The 24,524-nt window shown below is 38.4% G+C and overlaps 3 protein-coding genes across 3 annotated transcripts in view; 1 reads left to right on the top strand and 2 right to left on the bottom strand.

The window, feature by feature from the left end:
• The window catches only part of LOC115622279, a 120,989-nt gene that overhangs the window by 82,124 nt on the left and 14,341 nt on the right, over nt 1-24,524 (bottom strand). The window lies entirely within an intron of this gene.
• LOC115623230 (thioredoxin-related transmembrane protein 1) lies at nt 16,974-17,869 on the top strand. The gene has a single exon (XM_030517479.1). It carries the CDS (start codon nt 16,996-16,998, stop codon nt 17,773-17,775), a length of 780 nt encoding a protein of 259 aa, XP_030373339.1. The 5' UTR covers nt 16,974-16,995; the 3' UTR covers nt 17,776-17,869.
• Nucleotides 17,782-19,868, bottom strand: LOC115623225 (succinate dehydrogenase [ubiquinone] flavoprotein subunit, mitochondrial). The gene has a single exon (XM_030517467.1). It carries the CDS (start codon nt 19,832-19,834, stop codon nt 17,891-17,893), a length of 1,944 nt encoding a protein of 647 aa, XP_030373327.1. The 5' UTR covers nt 19,835-19,868; the 3' UTR covers nt 17,782-17,890.

Here is a 24,524-nt window from a genome sequence, read left to right as displayed (position 1 = left end):
GGAATGAAAGTGGGTGTGCGGGGAGCCTTGGGGCCTTGGGGCCTTGTGGGTCCTGTGTGGGGTTTGCCGATTTATGATTTTGATTAATGTTCGTGCGAGCACCAACAAATGTTGCAGTCCATCAGCATAAAATCGGACTAATGTTTATTTGCATTTAACGTGTTGTGCTTAATTTTTTGTATCGCTCAGTCATTTTTCATCGTCACAATGAGACAGCAAGACGCCAAGGAGTGCAGAATCTTTATGAATTTGTTTAAAGACGTTTTTATTAATTGTTTGCTTTCCAAACAAATCAAAGATGCTTGCCTGGGGGGTAAGCACACAATCATTTTGCCTCCCCCAAAACAAAATTAAATTCGGGAAATTATTACAATGCTTCATTGTTGCGTTACTTTAAAGGAGCGGGCTGAACAGTTCTTGCAAATGTCCTGCAGAAGGGATATTAGTAAAGCTGATTTATATAGCTGATATGCATATATAGTTTCTTAGTTTAGAGATATATAGTTTATCAGTTTCAATATTTCATTAATTTAGTGCACAATTAAAGTTAGAAATTAACAAATTTGAGATAAGTCCGCCTTTCTGAATACGACTGACTGATTGAACACTTAATCTTAATCTATTGAAATTTTGGGAGCCTATTTTAGCTTTATTAGTTCAGCAGTTGATTGATTTGTAAGGAATATAATTCGAAGTAATAATAAATCCTCGATATGATACCGTTTCATAAATAAAATATATATATAAGCGATCGATTCTCATCCATATCCCATATACTTTCCTACATGAGTACTAATGAAATGTTTTTAAATGGCAAGCCGGAATTAGTTTTATTATTAAGTAAATTAACCCATTAAGCTGTTAATTGATAAACAAAGGTCGTAAACATTTTGAGAGCTCATCTTCAATCGTTTTCATAAGTTGTCTAAAGAATCTCATACTCTCCTTCTTCCTTTATGGATAACCACTGACTAATCAACAGTCTTTTTCAGTTGACTTATTGCTTTCTATTTACAATTTTTTTATTCACAGCTCAACGAACTTCTCGATACACTCTATAGCGCTTGTATATTAATTTTAATGGGCTTTTATTATTGCAAAATATCGGCTTTAATGCTTGTCATTAATAGCCTTAAGTAACCATAACATTTGATCTTTTATGTGCACTTTTCACGCTCTGCCGCAAGGCACGAAAATGGAAATAAAAACTGCATTTCACAGTCAATTGTGCCCGAAATTGCCGAGATCTTCGGGTGCTTGACAGCATCGCCCCAAATACACTCCATTAAAATTTAATCTACTAAAGTGTGACTATCTGTCGGGCACACAAAGAACCTAACGAGGAAACAAGGCTACGAGGCATCCTCGCACGCATCCAAATGTGCTCGTTCGAGTTTTGTTGTCGATTTTGTTGCCGTGCTGCTCGCTCTCTGCTGAGATGTGAGTGCGAGTGTGAGTGTGCAGCCAAACGATTAATCAAACAAATCAATAATTCATCAAATCAACGTCAAGGCCGACAATCAATGAAACTGGGCGCACGCCCATGACGGTGCCTGCTGTCGCCTCCTCGGGTGTCGAACGGTTTCGGGGGCAGTTCTGGGCCAGCTGTTAACCGAACCGTTAGCCAACGTTCGATTCCTGATCCATGCGGGCTGCGACCGGCAAGGGAGTGGCCATGGGGATGGACATGAAAAATTGAATCACTTGCATTTTCACATCAATTTGCTCACTTTGTTTTCCAATGCTGTGCTTAAGCGAGCCAAAAGTCTCCTATGGGTTTGTGTTTGTGTTTGTGTGTGTTTGCGATTCGAACCAAAAGCATTTTGAATATTACAGTAGTCTTATATGCGAACTGAATTGATGTTGGCTCCGAACGCCTGTGCTCATTGCAATTTTACATTTTTAGCCAGAGGAAGGAAAATTTACTTCCTAATGGATGGCAGTGAACCAGAGCCAGTACGGAAGTGACGATAGGGGTAAGAAAAATGAGCTTTTGTTTGGTGGAGAATTGAAAAAGAATAGACTGAATCACTAATCGAAGGCTAAGTGTTCCAGCTACTTAAATGGAAGGTTGAAAACTTGACAAGAAAATGTTAACGTTAAATGTTAAAATTTAACTAATAAGCAGACAGGCGAAACTATTGAAATTGCCATTGGCATTACATTTTCTATTCATGTGTCGATTGGAAAAAAACTAAAGCTATTCCAATTAACCTGATTAGGTTCCTCCCATTGTGTAATTGATATAAACGCACGTTGCTCAATTAAATGTTGTTAATGAATCCGTTGCCAACAATAGAAGGACATACTACATTGTATATAATGCATTGTATTCGCATTAGAATACAATTAGAATGTTCAAATAGAGAAGAATAGACACATTTATAACCATGGTGGTGGTTTCAATTTAAACTGCAAATTCATTCACAGCCTTTTCTATAAAAACATGTTCATTGCCTTTTGTTCATTTTGTCTATCCTTTCAGTGCATCGCAAAACATTTACATTTACATTTTCCCTCGCAAGCTCAGTTTCCAAGTTGTCCACTCACGAATACATTACAAAATGGTGAGGACGCCGGGAGTTTGTCAGGCGCTGCGATTCCAATTGAATTTCAAATCATATTTTCAATAAATTTCGTGAATTTCGCAGCACGTTCTCCGCATCTATTAGCAAGAGGAAAAACCATCGCACAAAGTTTAAAATAGAAAGTAAAAGTCAAATACAAAAAGTTTTTATGTGGAAAACCTGTCACAAATTGTGGGCTGTTTTCATTATTTTCCCGTGCATTGAACACTGGGCTGAGTTCCGAAATTCATTATTTATATTAGATAATTTATATGGAAAGAAGACATTGACATCATTGCTTACGCAAAAATCAAAAGTACTGCTTTAATTATTTTATAAATACAAGTACATGACTGACCTTTCACTTTGTTTTCAGAAGCATATTAAATTACAAAGTAAGGTTTGAATGAGTTTTGTTGGAAAGCACAGTTCGCTTTAAATTTTAAAGCGAACTGTGCTTTAATGTGATCTTTATTGTTTTCTCTGTTTCTCATTTACACAACAGCTTTTATATTTTATTTTACAGTCTTATCCCAAACATTCAAATAGTATGTAAGACAGATATTAAGAAGCTCGCACCTGATTAGAAACCGCATCCCAAGCGGGGTTTGTTAAATAAAAAATCAATTTGACAACACAAATGTTTATTTAACTATAATGTTGGGCATTAAGGTGAAGGACGTTTTCCACAGTCAAAGTCAAAGAGAATTGGCGGCTCATTTTACAAATATGATTGCCACACGGGAAACCTCTCCTCAGCTACGACTTCTATAAGCTTAGAATTTGTAATAACATTTTCATCACTGTGCAGATTGCTTTACTCAGAGCAAAAGCAGAACCAACGAATAAATAGACCGACGCCTCCACCGACGAAAGTACAAAAGTTTCCACCATGTGAAGTTGTTGTTGTTGTTGTTGATGTTGCAAACACAACTAAAAAATGGAAAGTAACGGCAAAACGGAGGGGGTGTGAAGTATGGAGTTGGGCGCATCGTTAAAAAATAAATTCCAAGGCAGCAGGTGTGGCGTCGCTGGCAACACTCCCCGGACCTCTCCGGACCTCCCCTCCCCCCCACAACGATATTGTTGTTGCGTTGTTATTGTGGCTGCTGATGCTGATGCTGAAGCTGCAGGTGATGACGACGACGATGATGTTCGCCATGTGACGGCAAGGATGTTGTTGTCGCGAAACTTTTACGTGAATGCACGGACGTTTGTTGCGAGTTTGTTACCAAGTCTGGCAGGACCCGGCCTAGCCTGCTGCTGTTGCTGTTGCTGACTTGCAAAATATTTGCAAATTTATGCAACACTCACCTGAGGTGGAGCCGAAGCAGTAAGTTGAATTACTTTGAATGCACATCATACTATGTACTCGTATACCCACAATACACACACACACACACACATGTGCACGTACAGAAAGTTATTACAATAAAAACAGAATAAAAACGCAACGAGCTGCTGTGCCACGAGGCGCAAGGATCAATCCGCTTACAGTTGGGAAGCCAGCAGTAAACGACATTGTCGCTTGTTGTTGTCGTTCTTATTGTCGTTGTTGCCTCCTTGCTATTGTTGTTTCGCTTGTTGTTTTTGTGTTTGTTTTTGTTGCCATTGGGTTGCTTCGGATGTATTCAGTTTAACATAACAGCCCACGACTGTGAAAACTATTACGTACGCCCCCCACAGGGGAAAAGTTACGCATACGCAATGGTGTCGTGGCATTTAAAGCGCTCGCCGCAAAAATTTTGAATTTCATTGTCTTTATTTAATGACGCATTGTTGTGGATTTGGTTGCGCTTCATCTCTGAAATTCCAAGGGCCTCACTGGCAATTACTTTACATTGCTCTCAGTGAAAAAAATTGCCAATCCTCGCTTCCTCTTTTAAATTGGCGCACCAGGAGAAAATGTTTTAAAAATGAATTTAAGAAAGGCCTAAATTAAATGTTACAATGTATGAAGAATTAGTCATCTTGAAAATTAAAATTTAATTTAATAGAGCTGAATATAGAAATATGCATTTATAAATAACAAAACTAATTGTTAATTGCTGAAAATAAAAGTAACTAGAAGAAGCAAACAACATTTGTGATGCTCAGCTCTAGGGAAAGTCAAATATTACGTTTTCAAATTAAAATAAATTTTATTTAAGCAACATTGAAATGAGTCCGCCCTTAAAAACTTTTTGGCTTAAGTTTGTGTTTTCCAGTTGTTTCAAAAATTTCCATTATTGCATTAAAATTCTAATGGATCTTTTATAATTTTCTCAATCTTCAATCCTCAATAATATGTTAAATTTTTGGAGCGCAAATGGAATATTTAAAGCAGCTTGAATTGTATCATAATAGTCAGCGGCTGTAAAAATATGAATTTAAAATAGTTGGAATTTTCATTTATGTGTTAACAATCTTCCGGCTTGATTTGTGGCGCTTTGAAATTTAGCTTCACTGCAATTAACTTTTGAATGCAATTTTAAGTTTATTCACTATCTTAATTGCAGTTATTGTTGCTACTGAAATGCCCCACTTAAGCTGAATATCATGCTTTTATGCATTTATGGCTACATACAAACATTTGGAGCATTTGGGAATGATTGATAGCAAACAATTTGATGAACGCCCCCTCCAACTGAGCTGAATGATGCGCAAGTTTTCATTGCATTGATTTTCAATTTGTGTGGCGGCACGAGAAGTTTTTACGCTTCATTTGGCAAACCACACACTGAGATAATACAAAAACCAGGGAAGCGACTATCTATTTACCTAAGTGAGTAAACATGAAGCGCTGTTTGTCTTCGCCATCTAAGCCACAGCACAGCAATTGCAGTCACTCTTATGAGTTTGTGGTTATTGCAAACCATTCAAGCGTTCATTCATTCATTTATCCAAGCACTCAACCAGCTCGCCCACCCAAATTGCCGCCTATCATGCAAGCCACAGACGAAAACTGAACACAAATTGAATTAATTTGGCCCCAGAAACCGCTGAATGCTCGTGTTCCGCATACACTATACGTGTACAGCCATTGCAAAACTTTGCAACAGCCTTTGCACAACCCAAATTCAAAGATCAACAGCGGATAGCAAAACTATGGGTGTACATTTCCTAGCAATGCACGATGGGTTCAAACACAGCCCTTGGGCGACGAAAATTCACAATCGGCCTGTTTTCATTTCAAATTGCAGTAGACTTCTCTAAAGAAGCAATGGGACGAAGTAGTGTTTTCTTTAGAACAAAACGAAACTTGTGGAATCAAATATGAAAAGACAATAGGAGCAAAAGTCAAATTTTGATTTTAGTTCGCTTGAACAAATGAAACAGATTTTGCCAGCGGCCTGAAGAAGTTACATTTTTTTTTCAATTTACCCAATTTACAATTACGATTAAATGATAAAGAGAGAATAAAGCTTGAAAATTTCCCGACTTGGACCAGTAATGTAAATAAGTAGCCTATATTTCCCTACCCTTAAATTTATGACACGAGTCAGTTTATTATTAAAATCAAAAGAAAACATTTAGTTGTATGGAACTCAATGAAGTTTTCTGTTCAATAGTTTAGAAAACTGAACTTCATGTTCTTAGTGTCATTTTGTTGCTTTCTTGGCAACATTCATCCTATTGTCCCATGGTGTATGGTTTGTGGCACAGGAAACCTTGCCGCTTCGTTTATTCGCGAGTGTATGTGTGCGCTGCAAAGTATGCAATGTATTTTTCACATTCACTATTCAACGCGAACGCAGCAGCAGCAGCCCATCAGACAGAAACTTAAAAGAAAAACACAACACGGCTGAGCAGCCAACCAACCAGGCAGAAAAAGTGTAAACAAAATGCTGAAAAATGTTGCTGGTTTATTTTCATACTGCCATTGCTGTTGCTGTGGGCATAATGAAGTGGAAAGGATTTTTGGTGTTACTGCTGTTGCGCCTCAAACTATGCAACAACTAGCAGGTGCGTGAACTACGAAAACCACCTGGCATACTTAATTTCAAGCATTTAAATTGCACTTTTAAATTAAAATAATGCTAATTTTTTTCAGCTCAGTTGCCATTTTTAATTTCCAGAAATACAGTCAACTTTTTCGCTCTTGCTGTGGTCGGTGCTTGTTTAATAAAACTTTGCAGCATATTATGACATTTTATGATTTTAATATGCATGCTGATAAATGAATTACGACGCATCGCATACGTTTGCACAAAATAATTAAGTATTTTTCATTCGACCTTTTCCAAAATTGCATGCGCATTAAAATTGTAATTGAATTATATGCACTATTAAGCAGGCAGTTAATGTTCGAAAAGTTATTTGCATCAATGAACAGCCTAATTGAACATTTTACAAATCGAACTTATTTGCTTTCTGATTGCAAATTGTTAACAATACAAGTGGCATTACTAAGGACTTATACTTTATTTAAACAAAAATATCTACAAAGATTACTTAAAAGTTGAACTGAACCCAACAAAAAAAATGGCGTACGATGAATTATCTTTATAGGTGTGGCATAATCGAGTTTTGCTTTAATATTTCTGCTAAGATATTGTTCACGCCTCATTGCAAAGGAGTCTCTTTTCTTTGTACGTATTTATATTATGCTGTTCTTTGAAACGTGTTACTACTTTAAAAAGTAATATGTTGAATTTCCACTGAATTTCGTGTGAATGATATGCATATCAAAGAAACCTTCTTGTCTCAACGCGTCATTTCTATGAAACTGAAGGATGCTCACTAAACTGTGAGCAAAGTACACAATATCTTCGACACCCAATGCAACGAATGCCAAATGTAATCAATAACCATCAAATCGAAAGAATGTATTTCTCGATGTGTTCCATTTACTTATGAACTGTCAATAACAGAATACTCTCAAAATATTGTCTGCCCGAGGGAAGGTAAGTAAAATATAGATATCCAGAAAACAATATTTGCGAACAGAACAAATTTGGCGCACACAAAGAAATATATTCACGGAATTTTCTCTTGTTTGCCATCCTATTTTTAATTCAAATTTTTGCCTTCATCTTTCCGCTCCTCCACAACCCTCCCTGCCTGCTGGCCAACAAAATCAATTGACAATGAACTTTCTACTCGAGCGGACGTTGCAAATATTGTATGTGTGTATATATTTTCTTGGTACCAACCCGCACAAAATATATATAAGTATAATTTTGTATATTTCTTACGCCGAAATGAGCTTTTTGCCGGGTCCGTTTTTCGTTTCATGTTTGCGTCGTCGTAGAAAGCAAAATTCAGAAAAATGGCACTCGCATTTTTGTTGCTTTTCAATAGTTGAACAAATTTCATAAATTTGCTTTTCATTTAGGTCAAGATCGGTCAGTGGCAAGAGCAGCAAAGCAGCAAGGGATCCGAGTAAGCCCGAAAGGGTCAAAGGCGCGCTCAATTACGAAACTAAGCACAAATCATTAAACAAAATAATAATTTCCGCAAGAGGGAACGACAAATTGTGCTAAACAAAGGAGGCAGGAGGAAACAAGGACATCGAGGGCACCACTTGCCCCGGCTGTTGAGCCACGCACACAACCACACTGGCACAAACACACATTCGCAGACATAGCCACACACACACACACACGCACACACATGGCCTCACAAATCAGGCCGACCAGCTAGCCAGGCAGGCTGGCAGGCTGGCATGCGGACGGCAACAATCTGAACAAATACCGAATGTCAAGTGCAGAGCGTTAAATTGTCGCAAAGTGTGTGGGGCGAGGAAGCCAGAAGGGAAAACATTGCGTAGCAGCCTCTGCAATGTAAGTGGGCGGGGCTAGAGAAGGTCACAGTGCCTTCTATGTCATGGACAGACTTTTCAGGCTCACTTTAAAATGCCTCAGAATTACATGAGCCTGCCCTGAGAATGCCCTCGCCTGAAGCGCGTGTAAATATTTTGACCAAAACAATAAATACATAAGTGCAGTTTACTTCTGTACGCCTGCGGCTGTACTTTAAAATTTAATCACTCACACACATGCTGACCACCCGGGGCATATTCATATTCTTATATTCAGAATGTCAAAGCAATGTACTATAAGCAAATATTTTAAAACAGAATGTACAACAATATACTATTGTTGCTGCTTTAGTTCTGACATGTATATTGCTGACATAATAGCGCTATTCACTTATCATGAAGGAGAATGAATTTCGATTGTACAAGATTGGAAAACGATTGTCTCTAAGTGAAAAGTGTCTAGAAATGGTTATCTTTTAATAACGTCCTTGTTCTCGTTTAACCGATTGTATGGGAGGAAAGCAATTTAGAGAAGAATGAGGGATAACATATTTATTTCAAGAAAATGTTCTGGAGATTTATTTATGTAATTCAAGAACAAATATATCATTAGTTATCGTCTTTAAAACAAGAAGAAGAAGCATATCTGCAAAGATGCTCTAATATTAATTCGAATATATAGTGTTTTTGTTGACGTTGAACAAGACAAGACATCTCAAATATTTTACTATCGGACTTACTCAAATAATCTTCTTTTTTTTATGAAAAATTATATACAATTTATTAAACTAGTGTTCTGCTACCAATAAGGCAGCTTAAGCTAGTTGAAAATTAATGGGGAATAAAAGAGTTGTCCATAGTGTGCATCTATAGGACGCACTTACATCTATGTACAAGTATATATACAATGGCATATTTACAATATTTTAGATTAAATATGAAATACATTTTATGATATTCTATATTTTATATATATCAAATAATCTTCACAGACAGAACTAATTTTTGGTGTGTTAAGAAATACTTGTATATTCCATATTCGTTTCTCTCGAACTTATGTGGTAACTACAACTATTTATAATTATTACACACGTTCACATAAAAAATGCATAATTTTCTGATTTAAACAGGGTACTTCATAGCAAGGGTTTTGGGAAACCAGCTCTTCTTCGAATCTCTGTCAGTTAAACTATATTATAAAGTACTTTGCCAAGCCATAACAAATGTAATTTGGAGTGCGTGGGAAAAACTTAGCTGCAGTGCGTGTGGCATATATTGTCAGGAGCTTGTCGTCGCGACGGCTGTTTGTGAGAAATGCGGTAAAACTTTGCTAATAATTTTACATACTTTTCGGCGCGCTTTGCCAAGCAACTTTTACACTCTTCCCCCCTCTCCCCCGCCGACCGACAAATCACAAACTAAGCACATGACGCTCAGAGCAAGAAGGAAAAAACGGCCAAGCAAAACTGTCGTGCCCCCCTCTTAGACAGACTTGGCACCACAGAAAATTAGACCGCATAAAAAGCTGGAAATAAATTTTCACACTTTTCACGCGCAAACAAAATTACCGCACACACAACTTTAAGGCAACCGAAGTGGCACGCCCCTCTCCGCCTATGCCAGCAAACAACAGTAATAATAACAGGAACAACAATAACAAAAACATGAGCGACAAGGGCCTCAACAGCAATGGTGTGTTTTGGCTGTGGACTGGCAGGCAACCGCAATGCAAATGCAAAAACCATTCTGCAAAAAATGTCACGCGCTCGCAAAATACAGAAGAAAACAAAAAAAAAATAACAGCCAAAGGCTGAAGAAAGTTCAAAGCGCGCAGTTTCCTGTACTCTCTGGCGTCCTGCGTGGAATTCATGCTGGGGACAGCAGCATTTTTATGGAGAGACGCGCACTACTTGCCCGCGGAGCATGTTTCTGTATTACTTAACTGGATGTTGTTATTGTTGTTCAGTTTGCTCTTCACTCAGCGCCCCCTTGGACTGCCGGACTGAATGTCAGTCTGACGGCCGGGTCGTCTGGCATTTTGCCATTGCGCTCAAGTGCCAGCGTCAACGCCTCATGTTTATGTTTCATCATTTTACTTTCTGTTGCCATTGCGGTGGCTACGTAGACAAAAACACTCTCGACTCTAAGAGTCTCTCCACTCACAGCTCACAGCTCACGACCCACTAGTTTGGCCACATTAATGGTCTGTGTTACTGGAACTTTTCCGCGTGGCTTCATTGTCTCGATTTCATTGGCACACTTGGCCCGGAGCTTGTTGCTTTATCAAGCGGAAAATTGTAATTAGCACCACTTTCACTTGCCAATATACGAGATTTCTTTTCCATTTTGTTAAAAGTATAGGACATTCAGAACTGATTAGGTCTGCCAAGAGCAATTGCAAAACTTCATTGCAGGCACAATAGTTTATTATTATTTATGATTCTGCGATCATTAACTGAGTCTCGTCTTTTGGAAACATTGAAATTTTTGAAGATAACACGAGTTTTTTTTCTCACGTTTTCATTTCTCTTATTTAATTCGTTTTTTATTTCGTTCTTTCTATTTAATTTGTCTTAGATCTAATAACTACTCTCCAAGTACAATGGCAATCGAAACATAGGTAGCCGCTTAGCGAATAGCAAACTCTTCCACCAAGTTGGCTTTTTTTTAGTTCATATTAAATAAATACAAAAAAAAACATTATACCTATTATATATATAGTTATATGGCGAATTATCTATACATGTATTCGAACTCATATTTATTATGCACAATGCATTTAAATCGATGTCCCACTAGACCAGAACTGAGTGGCATGGGATGTTACCTTATCAGCCAGAGAACTCATAACAAAAGTTATCACTATTTTGCACGCTGTGGTAAGCAAACAAAACTTTTAAAGCAAACACAGAATATAGTACTGTTTCACCGATTCGCTTCCTGAGCTGGCCAGCTGTGTGTGGCAGCTGCAATTACTGCTCATATTTCTGCTCTGAATACAATGTACAACTACAAAACTACACATCTAGACATATAGTATACTTGTACATAGCAGCATTTGTATGATTGCGGTTGCTGCTGCTGAAGTTGTGTAAATAAAGCTGAAAACAAATGAATATAAATGTGAATTAAACTAAGTGCTGGACGAGCACAACCAGGCAGACCAACACTAATCATCAATTCGGCCAGGTTGAATCAAGTCAAGCAGTGCCCAGGTAGAAAATAAAGTTTCAGAAACATTCCGAAAATTTTACTGTATCTGAATATGAAATACACTTCAAAATTAGTTGCGAGTCAATTACGATTGTGATTAACTTTCTGTCTAGATGTCAATTCAATTTTCTCTTTATTGAAGAAAAATTGGCAGGATTAAGTAGAATTAGTTATTGTACAATGAGCTATTAAATAATTTATTTTAGAGTTATATAAGTCCTAAAATGAAATCTCCTTGAATTGAGGACAAAAAGACACTTCTTAAAACATTGAAATTAACCATTAATATGAGCTGTGAGCTTAGTTGATTTCCAAATATGTTTCTAGTTTAAAAATACTACAATACTTGTATAATGATTTGTCAGAACATCGTTAATACGATAAAAAAAAGGTATTAAAAATGTTTATAAGATCGATAAATTACGACCACGTGAACTTTCAAATACGTTTGTTTATTATTATTTGGCTTAGCAAGGAAACTTCCTATTGGGATACTTGATAAATACTTGTATATATACTTGTATATTTAATACAAGAACGTCCTCAAGTACATTTATGTTAGCAAGTTAGTTAAATTACATTTTCACACGAAAAATGAAACGGATCGAAATCAGTGTGCAATTCCAATTCCAATTTTATTTCTGAAAAACTACAGCATAGACTATTGTCATGTTATATTTATATTTTCGCAAGAATCGCAAGATCTCTAAGTAAATCATGTTTTATTATCATTCCAAATTTTCAAGTAATTTTAGTTCTAGCTTCGAGTTTCTTAACTTTGTTCATTGTTTGAACGGCACTTAACGGCCACTTCTGTGAAACTGAAACTCCACACATATTCTTGTAGTTACGACTACGGCCATTTCTATTCTTTTCGTGCTCACCTTGTTTGTGCTGAAGAAAACAAACGGAAGAAAGAAAGTCTACCCCTAAAGGAGAAGCAAGATTTGGCCAAGTCATTAATGTGAATGCGCTCGGTGTAGCGTTTAATGACGAGTGCCGAAAGTGCTAGAGGATGCCAGCGGCAAGTGAAACAGTTGGTCAAGTTTTGTGTTGCTGTGGCGCGTCCTACAGTGGAATCCAGCAGACATTACTCATACGTCATGTTGCGCGACGCGGAAAGCGCTCCTCGTTTCGGAGGAAAGCAACGGAAAGGCAACTTTTGTTGCGATTCTATTTTTTGCTCTCATAATGAAATGATAAATGAGAAACGTGTGCATACAGCTAAATGCATTTTAATTTTAAAAGCCGGAACCATTCAGGGGGTGGCCGGCTGGAGCAATAAGTCCAAACTTAGGGCAAAATGTTAAATAAAAACGTGAGCAGCCGAGACAAAACATAATTTTAAGGCCAACATTACATGCGAACACGTAAAGTTATGAAGAGAGAGAGAGCTTGGCTTGGCTCATTTTTCATGTTTTCCTTCAATTATGCAATTCTGACTTGAACATTGTACAGATTTCTTCCTACAGCTTATAGTTTGTTGCAACTTTTTCATTGCCTCGTGCACCTGACATGACTACCGGATGCGTATGCCACTCCGCAATAGAACATTTCCTTCTGTATTTATGCATAATTCATTTCACAAAACGAGCAAAGACAAGTACAGAATGTCAACAGAGCGAGTGAAACAGAAGTCATGCAATGCAACAATTTTGCCAAGTTTGTTCCACAAAATGTTGCACAGAAAAATTAACATTCCACTTCTTTTGAGCAACAGAAAAGAATGCAAACTCAAAGTTTGTGCTTAATATCCACAATTGAACTATTTTCAGCAGTGGTTTGGCATTTTCCATTGAATTCATACAGTCTGTGTATGGATTCCACACTTCTAATTTGAGCAAGCCTTTGATAAATAAAACCATTTACATGTAAATTGTAAATTATTTTTGGCAACTAAATGACTTGCCAGCACACACAATGAAAACAATGAAATTTCTTAGCATGGACAAACAACAAGAAATTCAAAGTGTTCTTATTCATTTGATAGCTTTAATTGAAATGGTTTTCAAATATTTCATCAACTTGTTATAAACAAACTCGGCTTTTAATTAGAAACCAATTTGTTTACCCTTATGTACAGCAGTTCAGCTCCGGCATGCCACTAAACAAAATGCATACCGTTTATTGATTGTCTACATCAACAACGTTGATATTTTTTGATGCAGACTGCCAATCCTACAAACTAGTACGTATTTTCCATTGCATAGTTTTAGGGATGTTGGAAAATGAACAATTGGCCGCAAATTCTGTTCTAGCAGAAAACATTCGAGTACAATTGAAAAAATTGCATTTATGAAAATCGCAGCTAAATGAAACTTGAGAAAAAATTGCTGCCAGTCATAAGTATACAGGGTGCGCCATCTTTTATGTCGGTATGTAAATATTGAATAACTTTGTCATTAGTGAACCGATTGACTTGAGTAGACCAGTGTTGAAAACCTCAGTTCAAGAAATTGTACAGAACCAAATTAAATAAAAATATCTCATACTTGAAAATCGGTTGTTTATTTTCAAAGATATTCAATGTTTACATACGGACATAAAAGATGGCCCACCCTGTAGTCTCAATTCAATCTTACCATAATTATAAATGTTGCTTCGAAAATTTACCTGCAAATACAAGACAAAGAATACATATATCAAATTAGAATGTTTGCTAAATAATTGAATAATAATTGACATTTCAATAGTAATAGTTGTAGAAAAGAAATAAAATGTGGCCAATAATAAAGGCGAATTTTGAAGCTCTTTTTCATTCACATTAAGATGAACGTGCGCCAACATCTGGCTATTGAGTACAGATTATAACAAGGCTAACAATAAAATTTCGTTAGTATAATATATTTATGAAGTTGACGGCGAAAAGCATGCGATGAAGACAAAGGCATAAATTAATATGATGTATACACGCACAGCTGCAAAGCAGACAAAATAAAAAGGACCAAATGGAATATTGTCAAAGTCTTTAATGCAGAAGACACTGGAATGCCCTAAACATTTCCCCGTAAAACTTTTCTTGTACAACGAGAGTACACAATTTTGTTAAATGTATTTGAATTGAACTAAAACTAGCCAAGAGTGTATATACTTTATACTACATACCAACTATTTCCAACTTTCCCAACAACCTAGTGATTTAAATCTTTTCATAATTACTCAATTCTCTCAAAGAAGTTAGAGTCCACATTCTATTACAAAGTATTTGCCTGAATGAATAGAAGCATCTTACACACAGCTACCACAGTAAAGGAATGAAGCCAATAAGTGTACAATCATTTATATTTGATAACAGACTAATAAACATGTTAAAACAATAAAATAAGATACAACTAATAGTAAAACTTGTTGCAGAAACAGTAGTGTTGGTATTTCCCCATTGCTCTATTCCATCGCAGTCTGCTCCTTTTGTCTGTGCTGTGCTTAACGGCTTATATGAATTTTGAAGACACGACCCTTTTCTGACAGAGATAAAAGCAGAAAAGCAGCAAAGCGAAATTTTCGATTTTCTCCTCCATTGTGCAATACCCAGCCATAAAGTATCATATTCGTACCGAGCTGAGCACAAAACAAAACCTCAAAAAGTATAGCTCAACAAAATGCGAACCAAACCGGCAACGAACTTTTGCTGTTTCGGCTTTGTAACTAACAATTTTTGCCACAGCAAAGTTGAGCTGGCGCGCCATTTTTTATGGTTCTGGGTTCTGGTCAGATGAGGAGTCTGTTGGAGGAGGGCGCCCCAACAATCATAAAAATAAATGAAAAGGTCACTTTGTATTGGTTGTGAGACAATTTAACGCAGGCAAATGTGTGTGCAACAGTAATTTTGTGCCGCCAAAAGCAGAAACAACAATAAAAATGGTGGACACCACACACACACACTATACTATATGTTTGTATATAGAATAGAGCACACACATAGCATACAAAATAGTTTCCATTGCTTTGTTGTAGGCAGCAAAATTGCTGGGGTTGCTTCGTTTTCCTTGTTGTTATTGTTTGTGTAGGCAAGTATTTATGTGGCTTGTTGTTGGCGTTTTATTCGCACACACACACACACACACACACAAAACTACTACATACACATCAAAATGCCCTAACAAGCGCCATTATTACACAAACACCCACACAAACACGCGCGCCGAAATGAACATGTTAAGTTTTCAACAACCATAAATTATTTCTTTAACAAGAGCTTGCTGCTCCTTTTTCGTATGTTAAATGCTGCTAAATGAATATAATTTATTGTGGTCATTAGGAGCAGTCGCAGACGTGGGCCCTGGGCGCCAATGGTGTCCTGCGTCCTTTGTCCCACATCCGGTGTGCGTGTGGGCGTTTGTTCTACATGCATTCTTCAGGGGTTATTGCATAAAACAAAACACTTGAATTAATAATGCACTAGAACAGCAGAAACAAATCAAGAACAGTTCCATTACTTTGCAAATTAATTGCACTTTGAAGAAGTACATCTAAGAGTGGATTCGAATTACTGGTTAAGTCAATTATTACCGGAATCATGTCTGACTACACAATAGTCTCAACTGAATCATAGCTAGAAGAATGGGCAAATATTTCCCTTCTTTCATACTTTGGGGGAAATTATTAATGTATTTATTATATTATAAAATAAATTGATATAAATATTTATAAAATTTTAAGAATGTTTACACGTATTGCAACGTCGTCTCCGAATTTGAAAGCCATCCACGACCTATAATTAATACTTAGTATATTTTCGTAAATTCAAATCGAACAGATTTTGAAACACACCTAAGCAACAAGGCTGTACGACTTATTGTCTAATTTTAAAAATGATTGCAAACAAGTCTACACTAATCATAGCTAAGACTATGTCTGTTGTGGACCTTTTCAAATATTACAATATACTTTTGTTTAAAAAAAAAAATAAATAAAGTTGTCTCAACAGGTACTTGCAAAAGCAGGTTGATCCCTTAAAGGTTTATAGAATTAAATCATTTCAAGTTTTATAATAAGAACATGGCAGAAAACATGCTTAGATTAGGAAATTACAATTGAACATTTGTTTCAAGCCCCAATACTTATTTCGACAAGTCTGCTTTTATAAATATTTACCCAGTCACTTATCACTTATCACGCAGACTGGTTGCTGTTCGTTTTATGGAAAAAGCATTAATACTACCATTTAATTATTAGACGAGCATGGAATGGTATGGAAATGCATTACATTTTGGATTTACTTGGATTGTATTAAGTTTCACCTTTAACATATTAAGGACAAAGGGATGGTTGCTAGAGGGTAGGTGGTCATAGATCTCCACCTGGAAGCTAAGCAATTCTGAAGTGTAATATTTTGAAGGTAAATTATTAAGTGTATGTGTGAGTTTGATTCCTTTGATTCAATTTTGCTTTGAGAATATTACAAAAAATTTAAAGGATTTCGGCTCTCTTCCAATCAGCCAAGAAGGAAATTATCATTTCTGTATTTGAATAATGCTGAAGGCGTTGGTGCTGCTTCTTCTGCCTACACTTGCGCTCTCTAGCGCGCTAGACTATCACAATCTTCAGGGCAGAAACGATGCCTGTGGGCGAGGTCCGCCAAGTCGGCTGAACGAGGGGCCCGTTATCGAGATCGACGAAGGCAACTGGGACATTCTGCTTGATGGTGAATGGCTTGTTAGTGTCTGTGCCCTGAATCGGGACGAGTGCAAGAGATTGGAGCTAATGTGGCACAAGTTGGCGGCAAGTGTGGGTCGCAGTCTGAATATCGGCACGGCCCTCGTAAATCTGTCGCGAGAAACTTCTCTGTTCCGCCGCCTCTCTGTCGTTGCTCTGCCCACCATCTATCATGTTAAGGATGGAGCGTTCCGCAAGCTCGCGGGCAGCCATGATGTCAACACACTGCGCCGACTGGTTGAGCAGCAGGAGTGGATGGGCATGCCCACATTGCCATTCTGGCAGCACCCGACCTCCATATGGACCTGTCTGTCTGTTTTCGCATACAAAGCAGCACTCGAGCTATGGAGATCGGGCGCCGTCGGCAATGACTATCGGCGAGCAACTTGGTGCATGTGCTTCTTGTTTTCCAGCTTGCTCAGCACCGCCTGGATCCTCAGCTACCTGCTTTGGCGCCTATGCACGGGAATAGTAAAAGTTATGTATGCCCGAGACGAGAAGGATAGGAACGTCGGAGGCACAATTGATGTTGATGACAACTCCAGCGGGGAGGAGCAAGGGCTGGAGGCAGGCGACTGTAAGGAACACGAAGACTAATTGCCATTGTACTACTTGTAGTGTATATAATTATATGTATATTTAAATTGGTAGAAATGCTGATTGGAAAAATTAAAATTAACAGATAATCGCGGGTTTTCGGGTTTGTTGCTTTCTAATATTTGCGCGGTGCTGGCGGAATGGACGGCAGCTTGTCATCGAGAGTCTTATCAATGACCTCACGGTACTTGATGGTGGCACAGCCCTCATCCCCCTGAGCAAAGGTCAGTGTATGCTTGCGCCAATGCTCTTCGAATTTCTTCTTCTTCTGCCCCTCCAAAGGCAAGCTGTAGTCGAATTCATCCAATCGGACCTTGAAATCCTCGCGGGCATGCGAGCCACGTGACTCCTTGCGGTTCTCCATGGCGGTTATGATGTGGACTGCGTTTACAAGCATGTTCTGTAGCTCAAGAGTTTCTATTAGATCTGTGTTCCAGACCATTGAGCGATCAGTGACTTTAATGTCCTTGAACTGCTGGCACAGCTCGGCGACCTTAAGCAGACCGTCCTTGAGCAATTTTCCCTCCCGGAAAACAGCCGCATGTTTGGTCATAGTGCGCTGCAATTCTAGACGCAGTGCGGCCGTAGGCGTTTTGCCGTTGGCGCAACGTAGTTTCTTGAAATTGTCCATTGACTTCTCAGTGGCCTTCTCATCCACCTTTGGGGGATCCTCGCCGGGGCAGCCATTCTTTGCAATGTCCAGAGCACAGGAGCGTCCAAAAACAATCAGATCGAGCAGAGAGTTCGCACCCAAGCGATTGGCGCCATGCACCGAAGCGCAAGAGGTTTCGCCGCAGGCGTACAAGCCCTCAACAAGTTTCTCCTTACAGTCGTCACCCATTGTGACCACCTTGCCCATGAAATTAGTTGGTATGCCGCCCATATTATAATGCACTGTGGGCAGCACCGGCACAGGCTCTTTGGTCACATCCACCTTGGCAAATATCCTGGCGGTGACCACAATGCCCGGCAGACGTTGACGGATTATGTTGGGATCGATGTGGTGTAACTGCAAGTGTACGTGATCCTTTAGTGGTCCACAGCCGTTGCCTTCGAGCACCTCAAGCGTCATAGCACGGGCGACGACATCGCGAGAGGCCAAGTCCTTAGCTTCGGGAGCGTACCGCTCCATGAAACGTTCGCCTTTAGAGTTTATGAAGAAGCCACCTTCGCCACGGACTCCCTCGGTGATGAGGCAGCCGGCACCGTACATTCCCGTCGGATGAAACTGCACAAACTCCATATCCTGCAGCGGAAGGTTCTGGCGAGAGATCCAAGCATTGCCGTCGCCGGTGCACGTATGACCGGCTGTGGTCGAAAAGTAGACACGACCACATCCGCCAGCAGCAACGATCGTGTTCTTGGCTATGAAGCGATGAAATGTGCCATCGTCCAGCTTCCAGGCCAGGCAGCCCACGCACTTACAGTCCTGCATAATTAGATCCAGCACAAAATAGTCCACGAAATAATGACACAGATCGGCATACTTCAGTGTTTGGCCATACAGCGTGTGTATGAGAGCGTGTCCAGTTCGATCGGCGACGGCACAGGCCCGACGTGCCACTCCACCCTTGCCATATCCCAGGGTTTGGCCCCCAAACGGTCTCTGATAGATTTTGCCATCCTCTTTGCGTGAAAAAGGCATGCCGTAATGGTCCAGTTCGTACACAGCCGCCTCCGCCTCCTGGCACATGTAGTGTATGGCATTCTGATCCCCCAGCCAGTCACTGCCCTTAACTGTGTCGTAGAAATGATACTTCCAGTCGTCTTTATCCATGTTGCTGAGGGCTGCATTGACGCCGCCTTGGGCAGCAACCGTGTGGGAGCGTGTCGGAAAAAGTTTTGATATCAATGCCGTCTTGAATCCCTTCTCGGCCAGACCGAACCCGGCCCGCATTCCGGCTCCACCCGCCCCAATCACAATAGCGTCATAGTTGTGGTCACACATGGAGTACTCGTCCCGCTTTGCCGGACTCGCATGGAAATAGCGGAAGGGCCATCCGTACAGCCATTTTGAGGCCTGGCGGACAGTTTTGCCAACAGCACTGGCGCGATACATCGTAAGCGGTATCTAGGCCAAGTTAAATATCGCACAAGTCCCGTTTCTTACAATTACTACAAATATTTACTTTTACTTGAAACTGGTGAGTGACAAATAAATCTACGATGGGATGTTAATTATCTATTTTTTGTGTTTATCAAACAAAACTTAAAAGAGAACTTCCTTTTATGGTCTTTTCAAACTTGAAGTCCATCGATTATTTATCTCGTTTTGATTGTTTTAAATCCATGCTATTGAGATATAATGTAATTAAACTTATTTATTTATATACACTGAGTGCATTCCCTCCTCACAAATTGGAGACCTGGTGTACAAAACCCATTGTGCTAATCACTAATCTAACATTGATGGATTACGATTGATTACTAAGTGTTAAAAATGGAATAGAATATTTTTGAATTTTCTCTATTTTTATTTCTTTTATTTACCTAAATTTGATTTTAATGTTATTTATTTATGCAAATTTAAACGTGAAAAAAAAACTATCAAGAAACCAAAGTCAAGTAAACTTTTAAGTAGAAGTAGAATAAAAATAGAAAAAACCTTTCCGCATTAATACTTTATATAAGAGGCCAGTATCAATCTTTTATTATGCCAAATAAAGGGATAAAGTCTAAGTTTGTGTAACAATTAGTTACAATAAATATCTACGATTATGAATGAAGATGTCAAGAAAATAATTAGCAAATGAAAAAAGTAGCATCTACTTGTAATGAAACACTTCACAAATCTATTTAAAAGCTTTCCACTGTTGAACACATTTGAAACAAGAAAGACAGACAGCTTGAAACATGATACCACAAGTATTTAGAATATTTTTTCAGACTTTGAATTAAAAGGGTGTAGTATTATGTTAGGTTTAAGTCATTAAAGCTTAATGGCTATGTTTTTTAATAATTTTTCTCGCCTTTCATTTTCAATTCATTAACTTTTTTTATTTCTCCATATTGTTTAATGCAGTAGAAAAGCTAACATTAAGATACATATATTTACCTCACTTGTAGATTCATAATGTGTTTAAAAAGAGTGATTAAATTAAAATTGAATTTTCTGAATTAAAAAGAAAATGAATACTAAACCAGTGGTTTATCTTCCTTAGAAGTCTATTTAACTTATTTTCGACCTTTAAATAGAACGTTTAAATAGAATTGGAAAATTCATATAAATGAAGACCCAGAGGTGAAAGTTTTGCTTACAATTTGCGGTTTATTAAGAGAAAATGACAGATTAAATGGATGAAAGATTGTACATAGTTGTCTGAAATTCAAAACTCAATTACCAACATGGAGCCAACTTACTTGACATCAACAAACACATTTAGCTATCCACATATATGTACATATATGTAAATGCAAAGTGTTCCGACACTGCATGATATGTTCTCAACTCAACTCTTATTCTACCTTCAGAGTTCAACTTTACGTGGACGATTAATTTTTGTGCAATACTCTGGTGACAGCTATCGCCATTCCTAACTTTAGACGCACACAAGCATCGTAGCCTATTAACTAAAAGCTGGCAATTTCCACGAAAACCCAACGCCACAGCGCTGCAAACAGATTGCTTGTGTAAACAGCAAAGTACGAGTATCTGTGCGTATATATATATACATAGTAGTAGAGGAGGAAGAAAGAGCGGTTGGTCAAGCGATTGGAAAGGCGAGCAGGGCGGCAGGGCGGCAGCGGGAAATGTAAACATGCTTTAAGCGAAACGAAAACACAAGTTACAGTCTTTTCGAGCGCACTGGCCAAGCCGAGGGCACAAGAAATCCAAACATGTCGGGCACAAATATGCAAATGAGTCTGGCCAAAGAAGCAGCACAAAAGGCAAATAGACCAGCGGGCGCAACTCTCGATGCCGATGCTGGTGCTGATGTTGGTGCTGATGCCAATGCCGATGTCTCTGCCGGCGTCAATGATGGGCCAAGGGGGTGGAACTAGGCAAAGCAGATAACAGAGTGACAGCGCAGTAGAAGGTAAATGGACACGGCCTACTGTAGATTGCCAGTGTGCATCTGTGTGTGTGTATGTAAACATGATAAGAAACGAAAGACTTGGAACACGAACCCGGTTCAAAAGGGAACCAATAAAGAATGCGCACAAAACTTTGTTAGTCTTTCGTTTGGGTTTTACCGACGACAGCAGCCTAATGGTCAGATCCTTGCGCATCCTTTGTAAACGAACAGTGCCGCTTTCCTGCCTGCCCGCCTGTCTATATGTCTGCATGTCTGTCGGCTATCCCGTTTCTCATTTTAGGTACAATTTTCTCGCTTGTTTGTTTTATGAGTTTACAACCTCAGCCTAATTGAGGCGCGGGGAAATTCGCTTAGACTGTGCCATAAAACCGAATTGTTTGCAAACACACAGAAAGGACTTGTCATAAAACGGCACAAAACGCCGACACAAAGCGGTGCGGTAAGTATTTAGAGCAAGGTCACAAAAAAGGATTCACCATTCGAGCTTTGCGCGTGTGTTGCAGCCCAGATTTCATTTCCTGGAAGCTGTCCACTGTTTAGTTTCTTAATGAAATTGTGGCGACCACATGCCGTTGAATGAATGACCACTGCACGATGGGATAGCGCGGCAAATATCTGAGTACTGGTGATACCTGATCTAACCAATCGAATTTAATTCACGCGCCGCTCAAAAATAGATAAATTTTAGATATTTGCTGCTTCTTATTTTTCTTGGGTATGTGAGCCGTGCCGCAGTATTTTCCATTATATTTCTTTAGTTCTCTACTTGTATATAACTTTTTTTTATTGAATTTCATTCTCTGTTGATTTTTCTCATTTATGTGTTGAACTTTTTTGCTGTTGTTTGATTTTCAGCGCCACAGAGTGATCAACTATTTTGTGTTCCCCCCTCAACAGTGTACAGTCAATGACTTGAGGCGGCAACTTGAGAAAAAACATGCGAGTATAAAGAAATGTTTGGGAAAAAGGCCAAGACAACAGCATCAGCCCAAACGCCGCATGATCTCCAAAAGACACGACAAAGTTGTAAATAATTCGAAAAACGAACAACAGATATCCGAGAAAGTCACTTGATCGTAGTTTTTGTTGTCCGTTCCCATCAATCAGCTCAGCTTGGTTGACTTTCTTCTTTCCACGGGCCACAAATATATTTTGTTCTGTTTACCATTATGCTCGCAATTGGAGTGGAACAGCTTCTATAAACTACACTTTATATTATTTTTCGTATCTAACTGCATGACGAAATGACAAAATATCGCCTGACAAGTGCGCGGCAGTAAACATGATCGATTTCTATACGTATTTAAATAACAAAATATTCATATGATTCCGAGCTTAAATAACTTTGACCTGCCAATTAGCATGCAAATTAAAAACAATACGCAGTGCAATAAACCGAATTTATTTTTAAATCAATAATGTTGCGCGTTTTACGCTCCACATTCAATAACAGGTAATAAAATCAAAAGCAATTCTATTGCACAAAAACTGTGCTCTGCCAGCTCGTCTATGTAAATTAATATGAAATAAACAACCTCATACCGAATTCAGATTGGGTGACAAGGCTTCTGTTGTCTTAAAATAGCGTACATATATTTATCTATCAAAGAGAGCTCTTCGATTTTGTTAAGATTTTTCTAAGACGATTTTTGTTTTCTTCAAAATAAACTATTCATAAATACTTATTAAGACAGATACAATATTGATTGAAAAGTGATTTACGGATTTAATTGAATGGAGTAAGTACTGGCAATTGTTTGCTTAATTGTTTTTATTTCCAAATATACATATATGAATAAATTTAGAAACGAAATACACAATTCAAATTATTCAAAACTGCAGCTTAAACAACAAAATATTGTTTGTAATCTATTTTTAAAGTACTACAGGCTTACAAGAGAAAAATTTATTGACTAGCCTTTAATGCACACAATTTTATTTAATATCGCAATAATGATTCATATTGACAATCCAGTATAAAGCGAATAATATTACGAGTACATGGTAATAAAATACCCTGTAATTAAATAATTATAATCACATTTTGATTGAAAATATAAACTAGACTGTTATTCCGAATTGGTTAAGTTTTGAGGAATTGGCATTTTCGGGAGCAGCCAATTGCAAAATACAGCAGCAGTAATAATTTGGGTGAAACCACTGCTGAGTTAAGCGCTTCGCTTTATTTCTCTCTAATTCGATCGAAAGTGCTCATTTATACCACTCAATAAAACCGTAAAAGCGTTAACACCCCAACCAAAGCGAATCAAATCAAATCATATCAAGTGCGTCGTTTATGGCGTATTTGCGAGATGAGAACCTAAATTGCCATTCAGTTTCAGCTCCCGCCTCTTGAATTCTTTGGATAACATTTTCATGAGAGCTGATGTATGCAGTGGAGTGCAGTGCAGTGCCTGTAGCTCGGATTTCAACTGAAAATTCAAATAAATCATAGGTGGGTACATACTACATATATCAAAGAGTAGAGAAAAACATGCTTTTTGAACTACAAACCAGTTTCTCACACTCATCGGGCCAACAACACACACAAAGCTGGTGGAAAAAAATACAAAGTTTTAATTGGTTGCGCAAACAAAAGCAGAAAACGAGCGTCTAAACAAATCAAAGCCAGTCAGTCACTCAGCGGGCAGGCCAGACATATACACACACCCATACATACATACATATGTATGTATATATACACATTGGCGG

This window comes from Scaptodrosophila lebanonensis, unplaced genomic scaffold, assembly GCF_003285725.1.
Source record: "Scaptodrosophila lebanonensis strain 11010-0011.00,11010-0021.00 unplaced genomic scaffold, SlebRS2 tig00000043-arrow-pilon, whole genome shotgun sequence".
NCBI classification, from domain to species: domain Eukaryota; kingdom Metazoa; phylum Arthropoda; class Insecta; order Diptera; family Drosophilidae; genus Scaptodrosophila; species Scaptodrosophila lebanonensis.
The sequence above is the reverse complement of the archived record's forward strand: the minus strand, read 5'-3'. Positions and strand labels throughout refer to the sequence as shown.